This window comes from Dendropsophus ebraccatus, chromosome 14 (genome assembly GCF_027789765.1).
Source record: "Dendropsophus ebraccatus isolate aDenEbr1 chromosome 14, aDenEbr1.pat, whole genome shotgun sequence".
Classification (NCBI taxonomy): domain Eukaryota; kingdom Metazoa; phylum Chordata; class Amphibia; order Anura; family Hylidae; genus Dendropsophus; species Dendropsophus ebraccatus.
The window spans coordinates 24,377,823-24,397,164 of record NC_091467.1 but is presented as its reverse complement, the minus strand read 5'-3'; the positions used below and the strand labels follow the sequence as shown (position 1 = coordinate 24,397,164).

At 44.0% G+C, this 19,342-nt stretch overlaps 2 protein-coding genes across 8 annotated transcripts in view; one reads left to right on the top strand and one right to left on the bottom strand.

The window, feature by feature from the left end:
- Nucleotides 1-1,478, top strand: part of IKZF3 (IKAROS family zinc finger 3) — a 93,393-nt gene extending 91,915 nt beyond the window's left edge. For all 7 annotated transcript variants that reach the window (XM_069952373.1, XM_069952374.1, XM_069952372.1 and 4 more), the window contains one exon: nt 429-1,478. In XM_069952373.1, coding sequence (XP_069808474.1) covers nt 429-1,102 — 674 coding nt within the window. In that variant the 3' untranslated portion in view covers nt 1,103-1,478. The remainder of the gene's footprint in view (nt 1-428) is intronic.
- Nucleotides 1,479-4,215: 2,737 nt separating this feature from the next.
- LOC138772517 (retinol dehydrogenase 8-like) lies at nt 4,216-19,289 on the bottom strand. The gene is made up of 6 exons (XM_069952964.1): nt 19,086-19,289; nt 13,108-13,269; nt 9,921-10,100; nt 8,788-8,881; nt 6,104-6,287; nt 4,216-4,983 (listed from the first exon to the last, which is right to left on the bottom strand). The coding sequence occupies exons 1-6, from the start codon at nt 19,180-19,182 to the stop codon at nt 4,726-4,728; spliced, it is 975 nt and encodes a 324-aa protein (XP_069809065.1). The 5' UTR covers nt 19,183-19,289; the 3' UTR covers nt 4,216-4,725.
- Between the last annotated feature and the right edge of the window lie 53 nt (nt 19,290-19,342).

The following is a 19,342-nucleotide window of genomic DNA, read 5'->3' as shown; positions in this document are numbered from 1 at the left end:
AGAGTCACCATATCCCCAGTAGATTCATTTACAAAGACAAAACCCTCACCTATTAGGTATATATGATGTATGGCAATGGATATAGATAGATCCATCCCCGTTCGGCTATAGCAGGGATGGTGAACTTATGGCTAAAGCTTTGGCTGTCCAGGCATGATAGAATTTGTAGTTTTGCAACAGCTGGAGGGCCGTAGGTTCCCCATGCCTGGGCTATAGGGAGGGATCAGCAATCAACACTGACAGGGCCGACGGAGGCCACCAAGGACTTTTTCGATGACTTGTGGTCCAGGTACCAAAAAACGATGGCAGATTCCATTTAACTGTATTTTATCAGATTTAGAAAACTGAATAGTTCTGGATTATTATCAGACAACATGGCACCATTTATACACAATACTAATATTGTCTGTCTCTCTGTTTTCCTTCAGGAGACAAGCAACAGTGTTTTGAAGTTCCCTACAACAGTTTCATGTACGATAAAGATCATGACGTGATTCCTCAAAGGATGTTGGAGCAGAATCTGAGAAGTCCATTGGCCTACTTTGGTCCAGGGGTTTTACGTCCTATAATTCACCCTCCGCCCACTGCCTCTGCAGAAATGGTGCCTGTTATTAGCAGCCTGTACCCGCTGCCGATCCCGCATGTTGATATGTCCAATGGCCACCTGCCCTCTCAGCCTCTTAGGGAAAAGAAGCCAGCTCCGGAACAGGGTTTGTCCCCAGGCACCAACGCTCACGACTCAACTGACACAGACAGCAGCCATGAAGAACGGCCATCTTATCCATCCAATCTACATGCTACTCCAGTGCGGACAAACAGTGGACTTCAACCACCCAAGGAGCACACTAGGGTCTACGAGCTCCTGAAACATCCAGGTCTATCTCAGCGTGACCTTCTGGAGCTGTTGAGCAAAGATGAGTTCCCAATGGGGGTCTACCGCTGTGACCACTGTTACGTTTTCTTTCTGGATTACGTCATGTTCACCATTCACATGGGATGCCATGGATTTCGAGACCCCTTTGAATGCAATATGTGCGGACATAGAAGTCAGGACCGCTATGAGTTCTCATCTCATATTGCACGTGGAGAACACCGACTTTAAATGAGTGCATTAGCGGCTGGTTCCATGATGAGGTTGAATCAGTTGTCTGATCTATAGAATGAAGAGTAGGTGATGATAAATGCTGCAGTTCTTTTGTAAAAGCTTTATTGCGACTGACCATGCAGATCTGTGACATTACTATTTAATTCGATTGCTGCCCTAAAGCCTCGGTAAATATGTCCCCCAAGGACTTTTCTATATAAAGTGAGAAGCACTGAAACTTCATTTTTTTAAACTGTTAATATTTTTTATGTGTTTTGATATATTACGATAGTATTATCCATAAGGTTGATTTAATGTTTATTTTGACTGTTGTTCCGGATGTTACCATGAAAAAGTTGTTTTGTACCCAACAAATTGTTTGACTCTTCTTTGCTGCGTGATCCAGGTGCACTATTATCAATTATTAAAGACATCAGAGGTGGGCTGGAGAGCTGACCTAACATTTCTCTTCTCTTCCTGCACCATAAGATAGTATTACTTCTGGAGACCCTTAGGCTATGTTCACACTACGTATATGTCCGGCCGCATATTTTCGCGGCCGGACATATACGTGTTAAAATCCGGCCGGGAATTCACGCAAGTTGTGGCCGGCTACGTACGGACCGCGAACTTACGCCCGTAGTCTACTTATGCTTACCGAGCGCCTAGCCCCGGACACTCCACAGAACCTTTTGGATTGGCACAAAAAGCTTGAAAAATTAAGAAATCACCACTACGTACGGGACCACATGTTACGCTACGGGCGTAAGTTACAGCATTTTCGTCCTCAAATAATGGTCTGGTTCATTTTTTACGGCGCCGCGTACGATCCGGGTGTAAGTTTGTACGTAGTGTGAACTGTGCAGCCGTACATCGTATTATTTCCATTGTAAGCAAACTACGTAAGTCTCCGGCCGCTTATTCACGGAACGCGCTACATCCGGAAATTTACGTAGTGTGAACATAGCCTTATACTGTTTACTTTCTGTACATCCAAGGACGGGTAAAAAAAATTGGGTTGTTTGCTATAACCCTTTAAAGGGAATCTATTAGCAGGTTAGGGCATCGTAATCTGTTAAAGGGGTACGCTGGCGAAAATCTTTTTCTTTCAAATCAACTGGTTTCAGAAAGTTATATAGATTTGTAATTTATTTCTATTTAAAATCTCAAGTCTCCCAGTACTTATCAGCTTCTGGATGTCCTACAGGAAAAGGTGTATTCCTTCCAGTCTGACACAGTGCTCTCTGCTGACATCTCTGCAATGATGACATATAAAACATCAGACATAGTAAATTTTTATTATGTTTTATTACTTTTAAGAAACTGAAACTTTTTTTTGTAATGCTTTAAATCGCTTAAATGCTTTGAGTCCTTTGACGACTTGTTTTTTTGCAGCATGACATTTTTTATTGTAGTTTGTACTCATTTTTATTCAATTTTTTATATTGTTCACTCTGTGGAGTCAGTACTGCTATATTTTAAAGGGAAACTAACAGGATGGAAGAATGTAACCTGCTGATATGTTCCTATTGCACATGGGATGCTGAGGATGAAGGTAAGTTTCTTACCTTCATCTTCTGCTATGTTCCGGGGTGGTACTCCCACCCCTGGTGCACCAAAACACCTAATTATTATAAAGAATAAACTCCTTATAGCACTGAAACGTCCCCTGGGAAATTTTACTATGCATTTGCTTGACTGCTCATACAGCTTACTGTAATACATATGTATGACAGGGATCTGTCGGATCCACAATCTGTGAGTATAGCCTGCTTATGGCAGGCTGTATTAGCAGATCTGTTTTTGCAGTTACAGAGGCCTTTAGAAGGCCTCGGGCAGCCATGACAACCAGTCAGCTAAGTCACCAGTGGTGCTGTCAGCATTGACATTGGCACATTGACAGTGGCATCTACTGGGATTACCAGACTGCACCTACTGATATTCAGCTACAACATTGGTGGTTACATACATTATTGGCCGATTATCAGCCTTTCTCAATAATAATCATTTGGCGTAATAGGTCATGTTAAAAGACAGCGATCAGCATGACCTATAATCATGATAGCGACAGTCTCGTCGGCTATCGCCCAGCGCTATAGTAGAGATGGCAGCAGCAGACCGCCGTTACCTTCTATGGACCACCCAGCTCTCAGCGCCAACTATCCCCCTCTTCCCTGCTCGATGTCTGTGCGTGTAACAGCATAGACAGCAAGCAGAGAACGAGGAACAAGTGAGCGCTGACCTTACAGGTCGGCACTCACTTGTTCCTAATATCGTGCCGTCTAATTGGACCAGAACACAATGAAAATCCAAAGAGAATGCTTTACTTTATTGAGGTAATTATTCATGTAATTGACATCCAGTTGTCCTTGGTTGCGTTAACGCTATGAAACGCCAACCTGTATAAACATACCCTAAGGGAATGGACCACTTGCCGCCTTTTGCAGGGCAGCACATTTAACATTGGAAATTTTTGGCATCAAAGGTCCAGCCATAACAAAGTATAAAGGAAGGACATGATCCAGCACCACTGAATAAAATCAATCCAAAATTTGGATCTGTTAAATAGACCACTGGATCTTATTCGGTGCTGCGGATCCTTTCCTTTCTTTGTTCTGTAATTTACACATGCCAGTGTGGAATCCAGGCACACCCTTATCTCTTTGCATATGACCTCAGACCATTAAACGTCCTGTTGCTCGATGAGTCTCTATCGATTATAATTGGGTTTGCCCAGTTGTTGGCGTAACCAAGCACGTCTCTCCTAGACTTGTATGTGTTGGTCACACACACTTGTACACTGATGCCGTTATTGTCCCGGAGTTCTGCTGTCCTTAGAAGGCTGCTCATGGCTAGAGATGGCCGAACATCGCAAAATCTTAGATTCTATAGAACTCGATCCTTCCGCATTTGATTCCCGATGCCTTCCCGGTCCGTGGGGAAGGAGGAGACAGCCCGGGTACCACCTGAAATTCCGTGATTCAGCCTATTACCTATCCTGAATCCCGGAATTCTAGACGATACCCGGGCACTATCCTCCTTCCCCACCGACCCGGAAGGCATCAGGAATCAAATGCGGAAGGTTCGACAAGGATCGAGTTCTAAAGAACCTAAGATTTTCCAATGTTCTATCATCTCTACTCATGGCTTTCAGTCTCTGTAGAAGCAGCCACTAATCTTCCTTCAGACCATTGAACTGTTTCGGATCTACTTCGGGATGAATATAGTTCCTTTATTTTACGGTATGGGTTTAACTCTTCATAGGTCAATGCGTTGCCTTCAGGATCATAAAAGGTTATTGTAATGGGTGGTGATGTCGAAAGTTCCAGTTGAGGAGTAGTGGAATGATGGCTTCTAGAGAAATGTTGTGGCACCACCTATCTCCAGCGCCTTAGAGGTGGATGAGCGGGTACAACGACCTCTCTTGGGACTCATGGGGGGGATATTTTAGTGTTTGGAAGTGGGAAGTGAAACTCACGGCTCAGTTGCTGTCACAGACTACGCATCTGTAAGTTCTCTTCTCCATTCTCCAATGGACAAGGCTCTCAGCCATCGCACATCTTGTCACACAGGTGGTCTACTCCACTTCCTAACTCACCGTAGAGAAAAAAAGAAGCTCTCCACTATCACATAGCTTGTGTTCAGTAATGGGGAACCGAAAGGTACCTGTTGAGTGAGCTTACTCCCTGTTGTACTTTATGTAATTTCCAGCGGAGGAGCTTGATGGCGCGGAGACTGGCCTGCATCAGCGTGTCATGTTGGAAAACTATCTTGTAAAATACATCGTTCACCAGTTCTCCGGTGGGATCGGCATATTTCAGTGCAGTTAGCGGAGTATACACGTGGTTAGTCTGATGTCGGAAAGGAGGCGTCTCCATGGTAAGGATTTGTAGAGTATGCTGAAACAAGACCATTAGGACATCAGCAAAGCAATATAGGAGGCAGTATGTGTGTCAGTATAAGCTCTCTCCACCCAAGCCAGGAGTCTTAGACCACAGTGCCCTCTTCCTTAGCACGATAGGTGTTGGATAGAAAATCACTCCGAGTATACTGGAGTCAAATATTGTTTTTAAATGGTGTGAAAAAAAAAGTTATATAGATTTGTAAATGACTTCTATTTTAAAATCTCCAGTCTTCCAGTATTTATCAACTACTGTATGTCCTGCAGGAAGTGGCGTATTCTTTTCTCTGTCCTTGACAGAAACTGCAGGAACAAATCCCCATGGAAAACCTCTACTACTCTGGACAGTTCCTATCATGGACAGAAGTAGCAGCAGAGAGCACTGTGTCAGACTGGAAAGAATAGACCACTTCCTGCAGGACATACAGCAGTTGATAAGTACTGTCAGGATTGAGATTTTTAAATAGAAGTAATTTACAAATCTATACAACTTTATGACACCAGCTGATTTTAAAACAATTTTCTTTCTCTGGCGTACATCTTAAAATGACCTCATATCCCACCGAACTTTATAACTAATCCCTAGTGTTCATATATATTACACATAGTCCCCATATGCCTGCACCTGCATGCCCACCATACATGTATAGTTCTCAATACAGGGTAGCTTACCCACCATTCCATAAGCTCTCTAATACTTTCTCTAATCAGCTACTTCCCTCTATTTGGGCCACCTATCACATGACCAGTGCTGATCCTTTTCTAGGGCACCAAATAGACTATTCCTGCAACTATACAGTGAACTGCAGTTCACACACAACATCTCATTGGGTGTATAAGAAAGAGTAAATGTGTTCATTGACACCCTATATCAGGGATGGGGAACCTTCGGCCCTTCAGCTGTTCTGAAACTACATTTCCCAGCATGCCTTAACAGCCAAAGCTAAAGCTTTGGCTGTCCAGGCATGATGGGAATTGTAGTTTTGCAACAGCCGGAGGGTTGAAGGTTCCCTATGCTCGGGCTATATAGGCATCTATCCAATCTTCCCTGTGTTTTGACCCTCCACTGTTGTGTATCTCATTTTACTGTCTTATAAAATTTTCCCTGCGGGTCTTACCTCAGCGATGTCATCAGGGGTCTGCCCAAGACTGGAAAAGATGGCTTTAGAGTTCTTTAAATAATAGTTGGTGAACAGATCAGAGGTTTCAGGGTCTGCTTTGGAGTAATCCCCCCGCAGAGCATCTTCATAGACTTTCAACTCAAATTCTGTCACCACAGGCCCAGGTTCTATCAGTGTGAGGCTGCAATTCAGAGGGGAGAGAGAGAGAGTATGATGGCGCCAAATATACATTCTTTATCATGTAATGATAGCACTATAAAGTAATGGAAGAGAGTTCTTTTTGGTATTTATTCCAACCTTGTACTAAAAGCTTCAATACAGACTATGGGGGAGATTTATCAAACATGGTTTAAAGTGAAACTGACTCAGTTGCCCCTAGCAACCAATCAGATTTCACCTTTTATTGTCCAAAGAGTCTGTGAGGAATGAAAGATGGAATCTGATTGGTTGCTAGGGGCAACTGAGCCAGTTTCACTTTACACCATGTTTGATAAATCTCCCCCCCATATCCATGAGAAGATCTGGACTTTATTGTAATGAGGAGTATATTTTACAGTCATTTACTAATAACCCAGGAGTGTTAACAATGGAGGAGAGAAATAAAAATTGGGCTAGACAGTGTAAACCTAGACTAGACACTCCAAGAAAGCACCCTATTTATCTAAGCAGCTCAGTTTGAGTTAATAGGAGGGTCCCCTGTTCAGTATCATCTATATCCAATATGGAGAGCAGCTCTGGAGGACTTACATCACACAGATATACCATTAATTCCCATGAGGATGGTGTAATGCTTCATTTACCCTGTAGGGGAGCTGTAGGGAAATGTAACACTTAGTTATTCCGTCCTATTACAGATAATCACTAGGTCCCCAACTGGTAGACCATGGTTCAAATCCAGACCAGGTATGTCAGCAGGCCAGACTTCACACACCTCTCATCCTACTACTGGCCAATATCAAGACCTTGTGTGCTGTGGGAGCAGCATGGTCAAGGGTCTGAGGGTCTGAGTAAATTTTATGGGTATGCTCTGTGGGGTCTGAATTAATTTTAGAAGTCTGGGGGTTGCATACATATTTATAATGTAGGGTCTGAATATATTTATGGGCATGCTCTGGAGTTTGAATTTATTTTATGGGCATGCTCTGTGATTTGAATACATTTTATGGGCATGCTCTGATTTTAATAGATTTTATGGGCATGCTCTGTGATCTTAATACATTTTAAGGGCACGCTCTGATTTTAATACATTTTATGAGCATGTGCTATGATTTTAATACATTTTATGGGCATGCTTTGATTTTAATGCATTTTATGGGCATGCTATGTAATTTTAATAGATTTTGTGGGCATGCTCTGTGATTTTAATACATTTTATGGGCATGCTCTAATTTAAATACATTCTATAGGCATGCTTTGTAGTTTTAATACATTTTATGGGCATGCTCTTTAATTTTAATACATTCTATAGGCATGCTTTGTAGTTTTAATACATTTTATGGGCATGCTCTTTCATTTTAATACATTCTATAGGCATGCTTTGTAGTTTTAATACATTTTATGGGCATGCTCTATAATTTTAATAAATTCTATAGGCATTCTTTGTAGTTTTAATACAGTTTATGGGCATGCTCTGTGATTTGAACACATTTTATAGGCATGCACTTAGGCTTAAATTAATTCTATTGACAAATTCTATGGTCTCATTAATTTTAGGGGTGTAAGGTCATTTTAGGGGACTTCTTTGTGGTCCAAATTTATTTTACGGTCTGACCTGGGCTTCAGATAAACTTAGGGGTTTGAATGGTCTGGGGTCTTAATTTATGAGAAGGTCTGGTCTGGTATTTTCACCAATAAATAGTAATAAATTGGGAAATGAGTTATCTGTGCTTAAAAAAAACAATGTCTGCTTTCTTCCAAAAACAGCGCCACCCTTGTCCTCAGTTTGGGGGCGGATTTTGCAGCTCAGTCACGTTAAAACAAATGGAGTTAAATTGCAATAATACACACAACCTGAGGACAGGGGTGGTGCTGTTTTTTTCTCATCCTGGATAGCCCCTTTAAATGTGCTACTACACAGCATTTTCCTGACAGAAACACAGCAGCAATGATGTGATTTCCCCCACAATCATTATGTTATGGTATACGCTAGTGAAATACTACCATATGATATTACAGGATCATAGCTATTTTTTTTTTTTATTATGTCACTATATCCTAAAGGATTAATAAGCCTTCAAGGGACTATCCCTTAAGACCCCTTTAGGCTTATTGATCCTTCAGGATATAGTAACATAATGAACAAAATAAATATTAGCCCCTTATATCTGTTTCTAATATGAGATTGTAATATTGCGACGAGTATATAGACAATATCCTCTAAATCCTTCAGAAAGAATGAGGCTCAAGCTTTACCAAAAATATGGCTGAAGCTTATCGAAGACTCCTGGCGAGAAGGCAGATTTGTGTCACACAGCGAGATAATAATGGAATCTCCTTGTATATAATAATACCCCCTCATCCGGAAATATAATATGTAGGCTTATGATCTCAGCCAAAAACTCGTCCGACGAGAAGAATTGAAGCCCCCATCCCCCCGTCCAGCTTATTGTACGTGACTGCACAGAACCTGATCGCTGGGCTTTGTATGATCTCCAGCACAGGAGGATTCATGGATCACTTACTGAACGTTACATTTCAGGGTTTGGAAGAACAGGCTCTCGCAGAATCCTTCTACGGCAAACTTCGAGGCGGAATAGATATCATTGAATACAATCCCTGGTGACCAAAGACAGGTTAGGTGATAAGCAAATTATTCCTCCCCCATAATCCATGTTCTCTACAATTAATAACTTGTTAGTGTCATCTAACCCTTCATAGATATATGGAGTCATATATATATATATATATATATATATATATAGGACAGGACCGGCATCAGCACAGGGCTTACCCGGGCAGGTGCCGGGGCCCACACTGCCTCTTGGGGCCCAGAGAGGGAGAGGGGTCCCGTGTTCTAATGTTCAGCCCACTCACTGTAGTGCAGGGTGAGCACTGAACACCAGAACACACAGGACCTGCACAGTTTGAAAAAAGGGTTAAGGACCTGATCACATGATCCAAAGGTCCTCAACATTACAGTGTGAGATCAGCCTGGCAGAGAGGAAGAGGGAGAAGACTGAGCTATAAGTTCCGTGTGTCAGTGTCTGAATGTGTCAGTGTCTGTCAGACTGTCAGTCAGTGAGTCAATGTCTGTGTCAGGCAGTCAGTGTCTGTGTCAGTAACGTGTGTTTGTGTATGTTAGTGTTGTCTCAAGTGATCGTGCATAGTGTGTGCATAGTGGATGAATGAGGGGTCCACTGAAGCTCCGTTGCCCGAGAGCCCACAAAAACGTGGAGCCGGCCCTGTATATGGACCTGGTCTGTAATACTTCATTCCCCTTGTGGTGGCACTGCAGGAGTAGTCCCATCTGAACATGTTACCCCCTATCCACAGAAGAGGTAATAACAGGCTGATCTGTGGGAGTCTGAGTCTAAGATGGGGTCTGATGATATTTCCTAGAAAACCCCTGTAAGGTTGGTTGATGGGGTCAGGAACTGTTCCAGCCCTATAATTGTCTAAAGAAAAAAAAAAACTTAAAAAAAGTGGGGTTTCCTTATATACCTTATGGGCTCTGCTGCCCCTTCTGGTGGGCTGGTGTCATTGTTAGTGAAATGTGGAGATTGCCCCCGTTATACTGTATACCGCCATTATTAGAGAGAAATGTATCTGTGAGGCCTCATCACTGGTGGCCTACCGTTATTACTTATAGCCGTACCTTGTAGACCCATGACGCTGCTCATCACCAGAATATGGCCGCTTCTTCTCCTCTTCATATCGGGCAGAACTTCTTTAATCATCCTTACAACACCATAGAAGTTGGTCTCAAAGACTCCTTGCATGTCTTCTATGGACTGACATTCTATGGGCCCAATAAGCCCCACGCCTGCATTATTAACTGCAAAAAAAGGACAAAGTAATGAAAAATATCTTATCAAGGGAAATTCACATGTGGATAAAATGCTGCGTATAGAACCCGGGGGATAGTACAGGTAAGATCCTCAACATATCATTGAACCGTGCAAAGAGACTGCGAATCTCTACATTCTGCATCTCTACAGTCTCTACTATGCATCTACATCTCTACAGTCTCTAATCTGCATCTACATCTCTACAGTCTCTACTCTGCATCTACATCTCTACAGTCTCTACTCTGCACCAACATTTCTAAGGCCTCTACCCTGCACCTACATCTCTACAGTCTCTACATGCTGCATCTAAATCTCTACAGTCTCTACTCTGCATCTGGAGCTCTACAGTATTTACTCTGAATCTATATCTCTACAGTCTCTACTCTGCACTTACATCTCTACAGTTTCTACTCTGCAACTTCACCTCTATATTCTGCACCTACATCTCTACAGTATTTACTCTGCACCTACATCTCTACAGCCTCTACTCTGCACCTACATCTCTACAGTTTCTACTCTGCAACTTCACCTCTATATTCTGCACCTACATCTCCACAGTCTCTACTCTGCATTTACATCTCTACAGTCTCTACTCTGCACCTACATCTCTACAGTTTCTACATGCTGCATCTAAATCTCTACAGTCTCTACTCTGCTTCTACAGCTCTACAGTATTTACTCTGCATCTACATCTCTACAGTCTCTACTCTGCATCTATATCTCTACAGTCTCTACTCTGCATCTACATCTCTACAGTCTCTACTCTGCATCTATATCTCTACAGTCTCGACTCTGCACCTACATCTCTACATTATTTACTCTGCATCTACATCTCTACAGTCTCTACTGTGCACCTACATCTCTACAGTCTCTACTCTGCACCTACATCTCTACAGTCTCTACCCTGCACCTACATCTCTACAGTCTCTACTCTGCATCTACATCTCTACTCTGCACCTACATCTCTACAGTCTCTACTCTGCATCTCCATCTCTACTCTGCACCTACATCTCTACAGTCTCTACTCTGCACCTACATCTCTACAGTCTCTACCCTGCATCTACATGTCTACAGTCTCTACTCTGCATCTGCATCTCTACTCTGCACCTACATCTCTACAGTCTCTACCCTGCACCTACATCTCTACAGTATTTACTCTGCACCTACATCTCTACAGTTTCTACTCTGCAACTTCACCTCTATATTCTGCACCTACATCTCTACAGTCTCTACTCTGCATCTACATCTCTACAGTCTCTACTCTGCACCTACATCTCTACAGTCTCTACCCTGCACCTACATCTCTACAGTCTCTACTCTGCATCTACATCTCTACAGTCTCTACTCTGCACCTACATCTCTACAGTTTCTACTCTGCAACTTCACCTCTATATTCTGCACCTACATCTCTACAGTCTCTACTCTGCATCTACATCTCTACAGTCTCTACTCTGCACCTACATCTCTACAGTCTCTACCCTGCACCTACATCTCTACAGTCTCTACTCTGCATCTACATCTCTACAGTCTCTACTCTGCACCTACATCTCTACAGTCTCTACTCTGCACCTACATCTCTACAGTTTCTACCCTGCACCTACATCTCTACAGTCTCTACTCTGCATCTACATCTCTACAGTCTCTACTCTGCACCTACATCTCTACAGTTTCTACTCTGCAACTTCACCTCTATATTCTGCACCTACATCTCTACAGTCTCTACTCTGCATCTACATCTCTACAGTCTCTACTCTGCATCTACTTATCTACAGTATTTACTCTGCATCTACATCTCTACAGTCTCTACTCTGTATTTACATGTGTACAGTCTCTACTCTGCGTCTACATCCCTACAGTCTCTACTCTGCATCTACAGCTCTACAGTATTTACTCTGCGTCTACATCTCTACAGTCTCTACTTTGCATCTGCAGTATATCTCTACAGTCTCTGCTCTGCACCTACATCTCTATATTCTGCACCTGCATCTGTACAGTCTCCGCAACATACCCTGTAATTGAGCTGGAATGAAGATCTGTAGCCCAGAAATTTGTCTTTGATTTTTCAGCGTGTAATCTATCTAGTGTGCATTACCCGTGAAGCATACCTGTCATTTAGGAAAACCTTTGACATATCACAGGGACATATTCAAAGTTTGGATCAGTCTGGGACTAACTGCTGAGACCCCCACTGATCAGAAGGAGCTGAGAGCACCTCCCTGCTGTCAATCATCTCTGTTTAGCGCCCCACAGACATATAGTAGTGCACTGGATGGAGACAGTCAGCTGACACTCTCCAGCAGAGAAAAACAAGATGCTGACAGGTGCTCCAGGGACCTGCGGGTGGCGGGAAATTCAAACGGAGATGGCGTCTGGAGGAATGGTAAATATAACAAGTATCTTTGTGTGTATTTCACTCTTTTTTTGAATCACCTGAGTTGTCCATCAACCGATCAAAACTTTTTACATGTCTTTGTGACAGGTTATCCAAACCCAAAAACATGGCCACTTTCGCTCTACTCTTGTCTCCAGATTGGGTGGGGTTTTGAAACTCAGTTCCATTGAAGTAAATGGAGCCTAATTGCAAACTGCACCTGAACTGGAGACAACAGTAGGGAGAAAAGTGGCCATGTTTTTGCAGCACTGGATAACCCCTTTAAGGTGTAGTTCACAAAAAAAAAAATCTTTCAAATATAACTGGTCCCAGAAAGTCGCAGAGATTGTATTTAAAAAAAAAAATCGATAGTCTTCCAGTACTTATCAGCTGCTGTATGTCCTGCAGAAAGTGGTGTATTCTTTCCTGGAAAGAATACACCCCCTCTGGCAGAACATACAGCAGCTGATAAGTACTGGAAGACTTAAGATTCTTTTTTATAGAAGTAAATTACAAATCTCTGCCACTTTCTGTCACCAGTTGATTTGAAAGAAAAGTTTGTTTTTTTGTGAACTACGCCTTTAATTACCCACTTATGATTAAGTAAGTAACGCACCACTCACTGAGAATGTCTATACGTCTCTCCGGAACGCTGTTCACACAGTCTCGGATGGAGTCTTCACACCGGACATCCAACTCCTTTATCTCCAGGGTTCTGTTAAGGGCGTCTCCAGCGGCTTCTTCTAGAGCTTTCCTCTTTGCTAGGTTACGCATTGTGGCGATGACTATAGAGAGATGACTGCTCAGTTACTCTTGCAGTGGAAAACAGAGTATATCGAGTTTAGTAAGGGGGGGGGGGAATTAAGATGGTAAAACCATGTGGAGGGCACACAGATCAAAATAGGAGACACGTCACTGCTCCTAAAGACATTGATAGGAGCTTCACAACACGGCGACTTACTCTGACATATGACTACAGGATCAGACTACACAAGGTTTGTTTGTAGTCTGTAACCGTGGAGACAAAATGATTGGAAATTTTTAACTAAGATTTTGTATTATGACTTCCTTTTTTTATTTTCAGTAAGATGGTGAATACAAAATTGGGAATTTGTCTGGGAATTTGTCATGTGATGAAAGATCTTTACCCAATAGATTATCTGACAGATATTTTTAAGCCAAAGTCAGGAATGGATTTGAAAAGAGGAGAAATCTCAGTCTTTCCTTTGTTAGCCGTTCTCTGTTTACAGTCCATTCCTGGCATTGGATCAAAAAATCTGTCAGATAATCTGTTGGTGTAATAGGTCCCTTATTGTAATGGATATAATAGAAGGAGAATAGTAATGTGCAAATATATGTATACTACTATACTACTGTATACTACTACTACCCTCTGTGCTACTCATCCAGTTTGACTTTGGGCCACACAATGGAGCAGAGTCTAAATACCCTCTAGGTCTTCACTCTCTACTCTCCACAAATTTCGCCTAGTGCGAGCAGAAGCTGGTTCCCTGGTGCAAGGCACTGGGGAACGGGCCGAGTCAGCCACCGGGGAGGGACACTGTACAGACAGGGGTAAAGCAGAAACCATAATCCAAAGAGCAGGCAAAGGTCAGGATACACAGGAATACAGCAGAAACAGCAGACACTTTCACTTGGAATACAACAATTTAACAACACTCATGCAGGGAGGGGCAGGTGGAGCTATAATAAATAGGAGCAGGTGGCTGCAGATTGGCAGAGGGCAGTAACAGGTAGAGACAAGCTGCCTCTATATAAATCCAGTGCAGTTGGCTGCCTGTGCACCCTAAACCTCCTGAATGGAACCCTTTCTTCCCTTCTCTTTAATCATCATCAGTGCTCTGCTTAGTTGTTTTTATCATGTAACCCCTTACATGTAACCCCTCATGTAGCACCTTACATCAATAACACCCTGCCCCCCATCTATAGTATCATCCCCCAGCACACTGTCATCTTGTACAGTTCTGTGCACATATGATGGCATAGCAGAGAGGAGTATGTGCTGTCCTCTGATAGCCCAGACAAGTAAGGGAAACGAATCGTACAGTGATAACAAACATATATGAAAGGGGTTGTCTTCTGCTTTATGGACAACCCCTTTAAGGAATTCATCACCACCAAAATTAGGCTCAGAGAAAAGGGTCGGACATTCACCTATGTGTTGCTGATGCTGCATCAGTACAAGTGAGCTGTTAGATAAATGTAGAAACACAATGGAATGGAAAAAACTGCAGTTAACCCATAAAACCTGTACATGAGCAGACATCATCTGTTTCCTGTGCAACTCTCAGACGTGCAGACGTCACTTGGGAAGACCTGGGAGAGGCACTACCACACGCCGATTTACCAATATGGCCGTGGTACACATAAGCTAGGAATGTATTGCCTTCCTGTGGTTTCTCATCCTGTACAGTTAAAGCTGCACTGATATTGTGGCACACCGCCCAACACGCTCTATGGAGAAGTTGTGTTGGGCTTTATGGTGGGATGACCCTCAAGTGCCACCTGTGGCCCCTACCCTAAGAGATCTCAGGCCATAAGCTTGCCACAGTGTGGTTGACATGTTAACAAACATAAGTTTATCCTTGTGGCTATTCTGCATACAGGAGGCTAGACGTGTATGTAGACATTAATGAAAAAAATAACCCTTTAAGATGCTTCCTATTTTTATTTTTCACCTTGCCTTTTAGTTTTCCAGTGACAAAGCTGTATGGGGCTTGTTTTTTGCGGTACCAGGTGTACCAAATAGAGATGGAGCATGTTTGAGTTTGATCGTTTGGAATTTAAATACCGGTGGCTGAAGAAGTTGGATGCAACCCTAGGGAGTCTGGAAAACATAGATATGGCCTATGGCTCCCTAGGGCTGCATCCAACTTTTTTAGCTGCTGAGAATCAAATGGCAAGCGATAGGTACAGAGAACGTTGCCAAACCCGAACAGTTTGGCAAGTCCGCTCAACACTACTTATGAATGCTGTGTAAACAAGAAATTGGCGCTCATTTGTAGTTGTAGATGTTATCCTTCTATCTAATGCGGCCCTATCACTTTAAGGGTACAAACACATACACCGTATACACTGCGTATTTACTGCTGCGATACGCAGCAAATATGCAGCGGATACGCAGCAGATACACAGCTGATTAGATTATATAACTGAACACAGCATCAAATCTGCACCATCAAATCTGCTGCAGATCTGCTGCGTATTTGCTGCGTATACGGTGTGTGGGTTTGTACCCTAAGGCTGCCTTCACACGGGACGTATCGCAGCAGAAACTCACATCGAGACCCACTACAATGTAAGGTCCTGGCAGGTCCCTGTGAAAACATGCTCACAGCGGTCTTTCAGACCTCTGCATGTAGGTAAATCGCACCCTAAGGCTATGTTCTCACACTGTTAAATGAAGGTAAAGTGTGGCTGTAAGCAGGGCCGTCTTAACAGCATTATGGGCCCCTGGGCAGAGGTGTGAATTGCCCCCCCCCCCAACCACCGCCATCAAATCCCCCACATCTTTGCATATAGTGCCCCCCATAGTAGCCAATCGCCCCATATAGTGCCCCCCATAGTAGCCAATCCCCCCATATAGTGCCCCCATAGTAGCCAGTGCCCACATAGTAGCCAGTGCCCCCCATAGTAGCCAGTACCCCCATAGTAGCCAGTGCCCCCCATAGTAGCCAGTGCTCCCCATAGTAGCCAGTGCCCCCATAGTAGCCAGTGCCCCCCATAGTAGCCAGTGCCCCCATAGTAGCCAGTGCCCCCCATAGTAGCCAGTACCCCCATAGTAGCCAGTGCCCCCCCTAGTAGCCAGTGCCCCCACAGTAGCCAGTGCCCCCCATAGTAGCCAGTGCCCCCATAGTAGCCAGTGCCCACATAGTAGCCAGTGCCCCCCATAGTAGCCAGTGCCCCCATAGTAGCCAGTACCCCCATAGTAGCCAGTGCCCCCCATAGTAGCCAGTGCCCCCACAGTAGCCAGTGCCCCCCATAGTAGCCAGTGCCCCCCATAGTAGCCAGTGCCCCCCATAGTAGCCAGTGACCCCATAGTAGCCAGTACCCCCATAGTAGCCAGTGCCCCCCATAGTAGCCAGTGCCCCCCAAAACAACAAACCAGTTACTCACCTGTCCGCCGGCCCCAGCAGCTGATGTCTCCCGGCAAAGCGCGCACTCCCGTCATCCTCCGGGCACAGGCGGCGGGGTACAGAGAGACTGCTTGTGCCGGAAGTGTCCGGCTGCACGACACAGGCAGCGTCTCTGTACCCTGCTGCCTGTGCCGGAGGATGACGGGAGTGCGCCCTGCCGGGAGACATCAGCTGCTGGGGCCGGCGAACGGGTGAGTTCCGGGACTGCCCGCCCCTTCTATCGCCGCTCAGCTGAGTCAATCAGAAGCCCAGGAAAGTGCTGCTCATTGCACCTTCCTGGGCTTCTGATCGGCTCAGCTGAGTGGCGATAGAAGGGGCGGGCTGAGCGGCGATAGAAGGGGCGGGCTGAGCGGGCTGGGCAGGCGGAGGGGGCAATACAGGGGGCGGAGGGGGCAATACAGGGGGCGGGCGGGATGGCTTCTGCACTGCTTGGGAGCTGTCTTCGCTTTATAGGATGCACTTAGTTTTATAAGTGCGTCTTATAAAGTGAAAAATACAGGTCACAGAGGGCAGGGGCCCCCTAAGACGCAAGGGCCCCCGAGCAGCCACCTACTCTGCCCAATGGGTAAGACGGCCCTGGCTGTAAGTTTGAAGTCCAGCCGTATTTTTAGTAGAATAATGCACACAGCATATAGAATACATCATTGATTATGACTGTCTAAATAAAGAACGCTCTAATGTGAAAAAAAAAACATGAGAAACTTGACTAGAAATGGGTCCGATCATTCAACATTTGAATACGGGTGGCTGAAGGAGTTAAATGCAGCCCTAGGAAGCCAACGGTATTCAAATGGCGAGCGATCAGACTCGAGTTGCGCTTATCTCTATTCATGACCTTTCCAACACCTGTGGTCTAATTTGCCGTTTGTGACAATTCCAATAAACACCAGCAGGGGTCAACAGAGTCCTACAAAGATTCCCAATAGAATGTAAATGTTGTTCTGCAGCTGAAAATGTAACTTCCTTGAGTTTGCAAACAGTATCAGCTCTTGATAATGTAATCCAGCTAATGGGCCAGTCATGTTGTATAACACTAAAAGTAATTTATGATATGTAAGCAACAGATAACGTGAAGCGCATTGACTTTACCATGCGATATTCCTGCATATTAGAGTAAAATAACCAATATCAGTCAGCAGGATAGTATAGGTGCATGCAAAGGACGTATGACCCAGATTACTGACCAACATTTATCGGATGGTATAGGTGCATGCAAAGGACGTATGACCCAGATTACTGACCAACATTTATCGTTGTACCCCTTTATAAGCATTTGGTAAAATGAAGATCAGATGCTGATGGGGTACAACCAATACGCTGAATTGCATAGAGATCTGCATTGGTAATACAGATGTCTTACACATTGTCCTCTGTTGCTTAGTACCTGCAGCGTGTCAGTCTTCACCTCAGCTATAGCATTCTATTCATGAACCAGGATGTTCAGGATGTACACAGGCCAGATAGTTGAATACTTTCACTATAGGACATGGTATAATCGCTACTGTGTTCCCCAAGCTGGTGCAATACTACAACTCCCATCACGATTTGGGGCACTGCTTTAATTAAAGAAGCACTCCCAGATTTTTTTTTTATCCATATAATATTCATTCACCATCACTGTTCCTGCAGTGTCACCTGTTTCATCCCAGCTCTGCTGCATCCATATTTCTCTTTACTGTATCTGGGTCATGTGACCTTTGATCAGCTACCATTTCGACTTTAAGATCTGCATTATCTCTGTTTCTGATTGGCTATCAATCCCATGATGCATCAGCACAACATCACATGGGCAGCCAGAGTCGATTCCACCTCTTCCTGCTGAGAGGACAGTGAATTATTCTTCATCTCTATATCAATTTCTAAACATTTATTAAAAATTTATTAGAAAACTGGAGTATACACACCCCGATGTAAAGTAAAAATCCCTCCCCTCTCACCCACATTGTAGTAGCCTCAGAAATGTACGCCGGCTCCGACCAGATGTGTTACAAGAGCTGTATAATTATAATCAATAACTGTAATGGGAATGTCTGCCCCCACTCCCCCCCATGGAGAACTTGTGTGGAACAGTCCATGCACCTTCATCATAAAGGAGATTCTGCTGGCTGAGATGGTGACTCCATTGACAGCGCAGAAACACATGTAATTTCCAAGGGGTCACCGTGAGATCACAAGACCCAAGTGAAGAAATTTTTGCAGGAACAGCTGAATGATTTATAATGGCAGATTAGCTGCAGAATGAATAATAAAACAAAAAAATCTGGGAATGCTTATTTCTAAGATTAATGTTCAGACAGCAAGATGAGACTTGTTCATATGTTTGATGTTGTTTCTACCTCCGGGAAGCTTATTTTTCCCCCCATAGTTTCCACATAGTTCCAAGTCAATCGATGCGCAGAACTGTGTAGAGGAAGCACCCAAGTCCGGGCAGGGGTCATACTCACCTTTAAATCTTTGCTGCTCATCTTGTGCCAGTTTCACCGCCAGCGCCAGCCCAATCCCAGAGGAGCATCCAGTTATAAGGACTGTACGAGGATCCATCTTATAGAGTCTTAGTCCCAGAGGGCTGGCTTCCAGGACACAATGATGGGGAACATATAGAGGGGTGCGATGTCACAGTGCTGCTACTTTCTCAAGGAGGCTTATATTTAAGGAGGAGGCCGAGTCCCCATTGGACCGTGTAATAGTCTTATCTTGTGCA

Coding starts and splice junctions, on each gene's coding strand:
- LOC138772517 (XM_069952964.1), bottom strand. CDS start 19,182: ATGGATCCTCGTACAGTCCTTATAACTGGATGCTCCTCTGGGATTGGG. Junction 6,288..8,787: donor ACCCTGAAATGTAACGTTCA/GTAAGTGATCCA, acceptor TCTGAATTGCAG/CCTCACACTGATAGAACCTG. Junction 4,984..6,103: donor CCCCTGATGACATCGCTGAG/GTAAGACCCGCA, acceptor GTCTTGTTTCAG/CATACTCTACAAATCCTTAC.